Below are 11,485 nucleotides of genomic sequence, written 5' to 3' on the forward strand. Positions count from 1 at the left end.
AAATTCCCAGTTAACAATTTTTGGTTCCCAGAACGTTCTCTTAGGTTATATAAAATAAAACCCCAAATTATAACCTGCAGGGAACGTTCTAATAACCTCTAGGGAATGTTCTGGGAACGTTCTCTTTAAGTTACAAAAAAGAAACAATAGAGAACGTTCCCAAAACGGAGTAAATAATCCAATTACATATAGCCTACTCTCATCTGACGGTGTGTTTACACTGAAGACTCGTTCATATGCGAGACGCGTGTGTGTGTCCTCGGGATCTGATGTGATTTACTTACAGATTCAAGATGAGATAATTTGAAGCCGATGCTGTGAAATCAGTCAGTGTGTTATGGCGTTCAGTAAAACCTCATCCAACATGATTTACTGTCTCCACAGTGAAGATTGACCTTAAACAACATGAAAGAACGACATTCATGTCACGTGACACAGAATCCTCAATGACGACGAGAGAGGGAGAAAACAAAACAAAGTTTATGGATGGGATCATGGGACTTGAGTTAATCCTGATTGTAAAAGTAAAATTGATGTGATATAGTGAGGTTAAGATGTACGGTGGCACATTGCTGGCCACATACATATTAATTTTCCACTCAATTATGTCATAATAATGAGAGTTAAAGGTGGGGTAGGCAAGTTTCGTGGAGGCTAGCAATAGCAGCTAGCTTTGAAAGAGCAAACAAAAGCGCCACAACGGACAGCGTTTAACTACCTCATGTCTCAAAAACACATAACATTAAAAATAATAATGAACATAAACAACTTAAAGGGCACTGACCTGTATCACCTGACTGCTGCAGATTCATTTCGGCATTAATAATGTTGCCATTGAAACGCATAAATGCGAGTTAAGATCTGCTCTGAGTATAACGTCACTGGTTTCCATCCTAAATTACAGTAGTTATTATGGTGTGAACGCAGTATAAGCTCGTTGTTTTGGTTCAGGAGGAAGTGTAAAAGCTGGCTGGTGTTTCGGTTGCAGCGTTTGGTGACTGATGGACTTTATAAGCCAGAGCAAGCTGGTGAAATGCTCTTCACTCATAGTTTTAGTCTAGATGGAAATAGGGGTCCACGCGCACCCCCCGGCTTTTTTTATGCCACCTGATTTTTTTAAATCCTTAAAGTGTCTATTTTCAGAATCTGGCAGGTACCAAGCTGAAATAATGTCCCAAAGGGTTCTTTTTTAACCCTTTGCTGCACCCGACCGGATCCCGAAAAATCAAAAAATGATATAGAAAGTGGCATAACATTAGAAGTAGCCTAAAAAACATACAGAGACATGCGAACACATTTTCCCATACAATTCTGACCCCAGGAATTTAATGGAATGGTTATTTTTGACATTTGACAACATATTGACCTTATTTCTGGACAAAAATAGCAGGTGTAGAGGATCAACTATTTTTTCGTTTTCTCAAGCGCAGGGTGATTTTTTTGCCACAATTTCTTTATCATTCAAGTGTCTATTTTAAGATTAAATTGTGTACCAATACAGCTTGGTACCTGGCAGATTCTGAAAATAGACACTTTAAAAAAAAATCAGGTGGCATAAAAAAGCCTATTTCCATCTAGACTATTTGGAATAAACAATATTCATTTCAAACTCTTTGTTGTCCATTTAATGAAATATAAATCTTAGAGTTTGAAAGCATGTGTATCTAGAGCCATTTGTTCTCGCCACCTTTTCCTTCCTGATAGAACCCAGTAAGTTTATATATCATGTGATATTAACAGGTGACCACTTACAGCACCGGCGCACACCGCCATCTAGTGGTTGAACAATCATTACATCTGGCTCCAACATTTGAAGTGGATCAAAAAAGTTAATGAAAGTTGTCTTAAGACAAGAAAGAGAATTGTTCAAAATTCATGTATAACTTTGATGAAAGGTTTTTTATCCACTTCATATGTTGACTACTGTATATAAAAATACATTTAGACCACTTAACTTAGAGATTACAATCAGGATGTAAAGAGACTTTCAACGAGCATAACAAAAAATGTTTCTCGAACAAATCACTTAATATTTAGTGTTTGTTGGAAACATTTTGAGCGATAATAGCGATGCTTGACCACTAATAAGTATGAGAAGAATCAGACTTACCCATTAAAATGCATAAATTATTATAATATTTTAAGAAGACATCAAAAACAATGAATATTTACATATATAGGCTATACATTTTATTTAAAAACTTAAGTATTTTTTTCTAGTAGTTCATCTTAAAATAAGACACCAAAACACAGAAAATGTCCCTATTTAAATATTTCAAATTATTGTAAAATTATGCATTAATTGTTATTTCTAGTACTTAATTATATCTTGTACTTAAAAGAATACATCATAAACACAGAAGATGTACCTATTTATATTGAAAAAACAATTATGCATTTTTACAGCAGTGCTTGATTTTAAAAGACACAAAAACATGTACCCATTTAAATAAAAGTATATCAATTATTATAACATTATTAATTAAGACATCAAAATCACATAAAAAATATTCAACATATATAAATGTGTGCATTTATTCACATTAAATAATGTGGATTTACTTGGTATGATGCTCCTGATGTGCTCCTGTCACGTACAGTGTGATGTTCACAAAAATACATCTATGAAACATGACACATGAAAAAGACAAAAAAGGCCAAAGACAAAATGTTTATTCACTGCGACTGCAGCTCTTCCTGAAACACTGGCAGTGTCAAATAAGGCAAAGGGCTTATAGATCATATGGATTTGTACAGTTTTGCACCAACAACAGTTATACATTCACCAGTTACTGTATGTGTGATATCATATAGATCTATATACATATTCTTAAAGAAGTGTGAGGGACGCGGGTGACAGAAGAAACACTCACGGTTATAAAGCTGAATCAGTCTTTACTGTGAAACACACCATCACACGTCTTCATATGACATAAATCTATTCTCTGTGATCTCTAATAAAATAAAATAAAATAAAAATATATAATGCTCATCATATATAGCTCTTAAACTGTTTGCATTGGATAAATAAAATCTTTTCAGTTCCATAGTCATTTAATATGCTGTGTATGGAAATAAACTCACTTAGGTCACGCACAAGACATCAGCGTAGTGTTGGAAACACACACACACACGCACGCACGCACGCGCACGCACGCACACACACACACACGCTCGCATTCTTGTGTTAGTCTAATAAACATAATTTTTAGGATCTAGTACACACACGTCGAGCGATTGTTTCACACACACCCGATAGACAGTCAGTCACTTCAGAGATGAATTTGCACAAAAGCATCGATCACATCTAAAGCCATTTTACAAATACATAGAAAAATATAATCCTCTGAATGCCCTTTTTACAATTATAGATAAATTATAGATTTATCTGAAAATATCAGTGTAGTTAGTGGTGGAGGATTGAGTGTGTTCGCTAAAGGGAAGTGAGTGATCTTCTTAATCTATATATATATATAGGGGAAAACTCTTGCTAAAATACCATGGTATATGATCATGTCCGATGATACTGTATCATTAGTATATTCATGTACTATAGTACTTATGTGGTAGGCTATACTTCAAAATATAACTTCATGGTAGTGTTAAAAAAACGTGGTTTTACCATATACATACTATGGTATTTGCAAAAAAAAAAGTATGTAGTACTATGGTATTCTACCATGTAAATACCATGGTACATGAGAAGCACTCCTACGTACCACTTACCATGGTATTACCATGCTATTTTATACATGTACTTTGCCATTGCAATATTCTTGAAAGTGCCATGAAATATTATAATAGATGAAGTTTACTACCATGGTATATTTCAAAATACCATAGTATTACTATGTGATACCTTCACTGCACTACTTTTTTGTTGCAAAGAATACCTTGCTAACATAATACCGTGGTAATTTTGTAAGAGGTGAAATCTATAATAGGATCATTTCACTCTCACAAATGTTGCCCTTTTCTACATTTCTGATGTAAATATAGTCTTATGGTCAATGTAGCAGAACAGGCGTGACACAACAAAGCAACAAGTTTCTGTCCTAAACTGAGATATTTGGTCAATTACTTGGTTTGTGATGTCATGCTGGATAGCCCCGCCCACACTGACATCTCATTGGTCTAAAATCCCACTTCAGACACTACCATTCAAAAGTTTGGGGTTCAGGGAGATGTTTAATGTTTTTCAACAGTCTCTTCTGTTCAGCGAGACATTTATATGATCAGAAACACAGTAAAAACAGTGAAATATTATTTCAATTTAAAATAGCTTTTATCTATGTGAATATATAGTAAAGTGTAATTTATTCCTGTGATCAAAGCTGAATTTTCAGCATCATTACTCCAGTCTTCAGTGTCACATGATCCTTCAGAAATCACTCTAATATGATGATTTGATGCTCAAGAAACATTTATGATTATTATCAGTGTTGAAAACTTCACATTTTTGTGGAAACAGTCAATAATTTTTTTTTGATTTTCTTTGATTATTTATTTTTCTTCAAAAGAACAGCATTTATTTGAAATGGAATTCTTCTGTAACATTGTAACAAAATCTTACTGACCCCAAAGTTTTAAATGTTCTGTGCTTCTGTATATTAAACTGGTAACACTTTACAATAAGGTTCATTAGTTAATGTATTAACATGAACTAACAATGAGCAATACATTTGTTACAGTATTTATTAATCTTTGTTAATGTTAGTTAATACAAATACAGCGACTCATTGTTAGTTCACAGTGCATTAACTAATGTTAACAAACACAACTTCTGATTTTAATAACGTATTAGTAAATGCTGGAATTAATATCTAAGATTAATAAATGCTGTAGAAGTATTGTTCATTCGTAGTTCATGTTAACTAAAGTAGTTAACTAATTTACATTGAGTCATTTAGCAGACGCTTTTGTCCAAAGCGACTTACAAATTAGGACTAGCCTACATTAAATGTTCATAACTACAAAACTACATAACTAATGTTAATAATGAACCTTATTGTAAAGTGTTACCATTAAACCTTTGATAGTTCTGATTGGATTGAGTTTTTACTAAACATCACTTTTCAGTGGCAAATAAAGAGCATTTTGTGCAATCACCATCTGAATCTCCAAGAGGACGAGCCTGTGTAAATGCGGATTAGTCTAAGCAGTGTCCGAGCAGATCTGAGCATCGACTGGCCGACGGACACGGGTAACCAAGCTTCAGTAGAGATCTTTATAGGGTTTAGAGTAGTTAAACATCAAGTAGTCCATGTAGTAGAAGTCATACGCTCGCTGGCGCTCCGAAGCGTTCAGCTGGGAAAAGTAATGCTGCGTGATCTGAGTGGAAGTTCTGGCCGCTTTGGGGTTCCCGTCTTTAAACGAGGGGTACGTCAGGTTCTCCGGGGCCCCGATCTTCCGTAAAACGAAGTTGGCGTCTTCTTCCAAGGTCTCGACTTTCCCGATGAAGTCGTAGTGCAGGTGGCAGGGGCTGCAGAGCTGGTTGGTTGCTTCCCAATGGATGTCCATTCCCACGGGACGGTGCACGTCCAGCAAGTAGTGGATGAACTCCCGAAAGGTCACGCCGCTTCCCGTCTTCAAAGCCGATTGCGATGCGTTCACTCTGTATTTGGAGATGATGGGCTTCCCGAATACGGGATGGTAGTAGGAATTTGGGCTCTCGAATTTGTCCCTGAAGGCGGACACCAGGCGCTCCATGGGCTCGCGCACGAACAGAACTTTAGTGTACGTTTCTAAACGCTTGCTGATTCCTTGCCGGTCGAAGCTGTCCAGGCGCTTCAGGTGATTGTCGTAGTGAACGGATACGTGGTTTATTTCCCGCGTGGAGTTAGCGACTCCGGCTAGCACCATCAGGACCCTCTTCCAGTTGGAGCATCCGGCTTTCGGGACCTCGCAGTACAGGAGTTTGTGTCTGTCCTCCACGTAAATACGCGACACGTGATGTGGCGTAATCGTCCGAGAGATGTTACTCCGATACTTCCCGCAGACCTCGCGTACGATCCGGCGACGGGACTCCTGAACGTCAGAGAGACGCCGCGAGATCTCCGAGTGTGACGATGAAGACGATGAGGAGGAGGAGTTTGTGTGTTGCACTGGACTGGTCTTTAGAAGTTTCCGGTGGCGTTTGGTGACCTGTTGGGAGCCCGGGTCGTGTTCCCGGGACCCCGGTGTGGGGGCTTGGCGTTTCCACTGGGAGTCTGGGAGCTGCATGGGCGAGATGGGGTCGACGTCGGCCTCTTCTGAACGCTGGTGGAGTCTCACGATCTCACTGAACTGACCACACTGCTCCTTCAAACACACACAAGACAAACCTATGAGCAAACTGATACAGGAATGTATTCATTCTGTTATATTTCACTCCAAAAAGAAGAAAAATCCCCCAAATTCCCCATGATTCATCATTATTTTAATGTGAAGGAAATTATATATATACATACACACACACACACACACACTCACATTTACACACACACACTCTCTCTCACTCACACACACACACACACACACACACACACACACACACACACACACACACACACACGCTCTCTCTCCTCTCTCTCTCTCTCTCTCACACACACACACACACACACACACTCTCACATTTACACACACACACACACTCTCTCTCACTCACACACACACACACACACACACACACACACACACACACACACACACACACACACACACACACACACACGCTCTCTCTCCTCTCTCTCTCTCTCTCTCTCTCTCTCTCACACACACACACACACACACACACACACACACTGGACTGTGTCTCTCTGGATCTGTCTCTCTGTCTCTATCTCTCTCTCTCTCTCTCTCTCACACACACACACACACACACACACACACACATGCACACACAGACACACACACACAAACGCTGTCTCTCTGTCTCTCTCTCTCTCTCTCTCACTCACACACACACACACACACACACACACAGACAGACACACACACGCTGTCTCTCTTTCTCTCTCTCTCTCTCTCTCTCTCTCTCTCTCTCTCTCTCACACACACACACACACACACACACACACACACACACACATAAACGCACACTCACACACACACACACATATACACGTATATAAATATATTTACAATCATTCACAACTGACAGTGTTATATTCCTTTCAGTCAGAAAGTGCACATCATCAACTGATGCCTTTAATGAATGTATACATAATAAATAAAAAGATAATAAATCAGTAACTAAACAATGCAAAATAAAAACCCTAAATATACTGAAAGGCACATTATTAACTGATGCCATTCATTTCAGATGAGCATGTAGCTGAATGTGTCTGACCGATCCATCTATCAGTCTTCAGCCTCAGAGTTCAGGTTGAGTGTGTGACTCTCCGCCACCAGATGGCGCCATTAATCCGTCTCTGATCCTCCTGGATGAGTGTGTGTCATTCCAGCTCATCTGTGCTCAGTCTGTGGCTCATTATCAATCTCTCTAATCCTCTAATTGACGAGGATTTTTGCTTAATTCTCTACGTCACCTGATTTCCACAAACACGCCGTCTGTAGCAAATATCAATTTAACTTCTCATTTTAATTAAGGTGCAATAAAGTCAATGAATTGAATAATCATAAATCCAGTATTAACGAGGTGATTAGTTCATGATGAAGTCAGGGTTCGTTTGATTAGTGATGGCAGGCTACAGCCTCCTCCCCCGGGACAATACAATGTGTTTAATACAATCAGATGTGTTTCTGCATACTGAAGATCAGTTTATGGATGAAGACATGATCTCACCTGTCTGGACTGAGTGGTGCTCCTGAACTTCACACCTGAAAGGACAGATACACAGACAGATTAGCTGTGCATGCAAAGACTATAAAAATAAAGACAATATTCAATAAGCATAATGGATTCTGCACATAAAAAAACATGCATTCAAAAACGGTTCAACTCTAAAATGCATCTCAAGAGCATTCAGAACACTAAATCTCTCATCTGAGTGTGTGTGTGTGTGTACAAAATTACAAACATAAAGGCCACATGCTGCGTCTTTCACATTCCATTTAAACAATCTCAAGCATTTCGAATCACTCATTCTGTAATTACGGAGTGAATGAGAATGCACTAATCACTGCTTTCCATGTGTAACCATGTGACCAAACATGTAATCGAGAAGCACACACACACACACACACACACACACACACACACACACACACACACACACACACACACACACACACACACACACACACACACACACACACACACGGCATACAATATATGGAGACAGATGCATATTATCTCTCTTTCTCTCTCTCTCTCTCTCTCTCTCTCTATATATATATACACATTACAATCTAAAGAGTTATTTTCACATCTTAAAGTGCCCCTATATGCACTTTTAAAGTTTTTTGTTTGTTTTGGAGTCTCCAACAATATGTTTACATGCATGTAAGGTCAAAAACACTTTAATTTTCTCATAATCCTGTATCCACTGGAGCATCAGCTCTTTTCTCTCAGTGTCTGAAACGCTTCAATCAAGGATTCAGTCTCTCTAAGCTCCGCCTCTCTGAGAGCTGTTCTGCTGTGATTGGTCAGATGTTCCAATCTGTTCAGGGCTGCGTTTCCAGATAACGATGGATCTTAGCACTTACGAGGATTTTACGAACGTTCGTGTTCATTTCACGTGCGTTTCACAAAAATGCACTTAGCACGATCGTTCGCAGCTGTGCTTTAAGTGCTACTTAAGAGTCGCTGTCCGTTTGTCAAGTGCTGAAATGTCACCTTGTAGAATGGCTTGTAATTGCAGCACACGCTTGCAATTTTTAATGTTTAACCATAACTGTTTTCACCTGATGTGCATTTTCTACGAGGCCAATAATCTATAAAAGCACAAACCTACGAGTGGAGACGCCAGCAAAATGGCTGAACCAAAAAAACTAAAAACAAAAAACAAAGAAAGAAAATACTTATACTATTACTATTATATAATACTATTTTAAAGAGGAGATTAAGGTAATTTTAGAGGAGGTGGAGCTATACAAACATTATTTTCAGCAGGTTTAAAGCGTTAGTTCACCCAAAAATGAAAATTCTGTCAGTAATTACTCACCCTCATGTTGTTCCAACCCCATAAGACTTTCGTTCATCTTCGGAACACAAATTAAGATATTTTTGATGAAATCTGAGAGCTGATCACAGGCTTATGGACACTATAACTTGCTGGCCCAGAAAATGTATTAAAGAAATTGTTAATATAGTCCAAGTGACTCCAGTGGCTCAATCTTAAGTTTATAAAGCGACGAGAATACTTTTTGTGCGCAAAAACAAACAAAAATAACGACTTTATTCCACTTTTCATTTCCTTCTCTCTGGGCCTCGAGTCTTTTCACGTAGTGTAGCCTAATAGCGTAGTGCATCTGTGTTAGGGCTGAAACGATTCATCGAGTTACTCGATTAACTCGATTACAAAAATTCCTCGAGGCATAAACTCTGCCTCGAAGCCTCGTTAAATTCCTATGACGCGCACTATACACGCGTATCTGATTGTTTCACACAGACCATTGTTCAATGTTCAGGAAGCACAGCACACCATAGCGCGTGATACATTTAGAATTTAGTTGGCGCGATGGAGAGTAAAGATGTCCATAAACGGCAGAGAATGTCTAAAGTTTGGGATCACTTCCTTTCAGCGTCGCTGAAACAAGGTAATGATTCTGTCCCCCGCATTTTTTTTTTTTTTTTTTACCCAGCGCCAATATTTCCGCCCGTGCCTAAGCCTATACATTGATGTTCGCTGATTTTAATCCCATACTGTATTTGTAGTGATGTCGCTATGCGGGTTGACTAGATATGATGTTTAGCTTTGATGTTTTTAAGTAGTAAACGTATTCACGTTCAATTGCAAGAGAGTATAGCCTAAAAAAAGAACCCATTCACACACACACACACACACACATGCACCCTCGTCTCTCTCACGCGCCAGTCAGACCAATTGCGGCAATGCATCACATATGCTTAAACGTTTATGTAGCACGCAACAATAATTTCAGCATGCATTCACTGTATACACCGGGACGTGATGGAGGAACACATATTGTATTGCAGTCTTTGCGAGACCTTGTTTGTAGGTTGTGTCACATCTGCCAAATAGTTACAGACAACAACAAAAAATGAAACTCCCCAGCCTGCTTCTCCAAATCCACTCGTACTTTTGGGGAAGACATAATCGGCTACCAAAGTAATTGAGCATAGAACATTTTCAATTAACAAAAAAATATAATAGCCTACTACAAAACGTGCTAATATACTTCAACTAGCCTAAGTGAAAAACAAAATGCTGTTCTTTTTCTATTTAACAAAATGCATATTTGCAATAAAACATTCCCCTTTTCAAAGCACACTTATTTTTTTTAATAAATTGTATACATTGTGTACCTGTTTGGCTGGATATTTTATATTCATTTCATTTATTTTTGTTCTCCGGTGGGTAATTTGCAGAAGGTGCGATCCTTTTTTTGTAATGTTGTATTAAGAAGACAAAACTAAGGCCAAATGGCCTTTACTATTTAAGTTTGTATTCATAGTTTTACATGTTATACATGTTTTACAGTAAGTTGACTTAACTGTATTGTAATTGTTGGCACTGGCACTTATAAACACTAAATGGGTAAAAATTGCAATAAATAGGCTTAGTTTTGGAGCCAAATGTTGGAGTTGGAGTAAATACCTCTGTTTTTTTTTTTTTTTTTTTTTTTGTTTTTTTTTATAAATAAAAGCCAAATGCTTGATCATTTTACAGCCGCATCATTTTCTTTATGCATTATTTGTTTTGGTTGTTTAAAAACACACATTTTTTTTATCCGATTACTCGATTAATCGATAGATTAAGTGCTAGATTAATCGATTACAAAAAGAATCGATAGCTGCAGCCCTAGTCTGTGTTGTACGTCTGTGTTGTATGTGAACGAAAGTCTTACGGGGTTGGAACAACATGAGGGTAAGTAATTACTGACAGAATTTTCATTTTTGAGTGAACTAACGCTTTAAGGGAAGTCATACAAATAAACAAAAACAAAAAATCTGGGAGGATTTTGCTAGAAAACTGACTGCAACTAGGGGCATTAAAAGATCAGGGAAGGAGGTCAGGGCTCTGCAGAGGACAACATTTAATAAAAACAGGTGGTGGGACCAATGAGCCCTTGTCAGTGCTTCAGATGGCATTTGTGGTGGTTTTGACATCCATGGAGGAGTAGGGGTAACACAGCCTGAGCCTGAGTCAGGTCCTTCATCAGTTTCATCTGCGTCTCCCAGCACCTACCATCTCCTAGTGCTCCAAACAACCCTCCCAGGCCTCAGCCTCCATCTTCTGTTGTCCAGACTGCAGCCACAACACCTCAGCAGTTTGAGAATGTTTGTAGTTGTTGTCAGGGCATATGTGAGTGTCCTTACTTAACAGGGAGGAAGATGAAGAGGTGGTGGAGGAGTAGG

The 11,485-nt window shown here is 38.5% G+C and overlaps 1 protein-coding gene across 9 annotated transcripts in view; it reads right to left on the bottom strand.

The window, feature by feature from the left end:
• Nucleotides 1-2,657: 2,657 nt before the first annotated feature.
• Nucleotides 2,658-11,485, bottom strand: part of chst8 (carbohydrate (N-acetylgalactosamine 4-0) sulfotransferase 8) — a 198,578-nt gene continuing 189,750 nt past the window's right edge. For 5 of the 9 annotated variants that reach the window (XM_084124932.1, XM_084124934.1, XM_084124935.1 and 2 more), the window contains 2 exons: nucleotides 7,787-7,824; nucleotides 2,658-6,300 (listed from right to left, as the gene is read on the bottom strand). In XM_084124932.1, the coding sequence (XP_083981058.1) occupies nucleotides 5,215-6,300; nucleotides 7,787-7,824 (1,124 nt within the window). In that variant the 3' untranslated portion in view covers nucleotides 2,658-5,214. The remainder of the gene's footprint in view (nucleotides 6,301-7,786; nucleotides 7,825-11,485) is intronic. The other 4 variants (XM_084124936.1, XM_084124929.1, XM_084124931.1 and 1 more) reach the window with 3 other exon arrangements.

This window comes from Abramis brama (genome assembly GCF_963993115.1).
Source record: "Abramis brama genome assembly, chromosome: 9".
Taxonomy (NCBI): Eukaryota; Metazoa; Chordata; class Actinopteri; order Cypriniformes; family Leuciscidae; genus Abramis; species Abramis brama.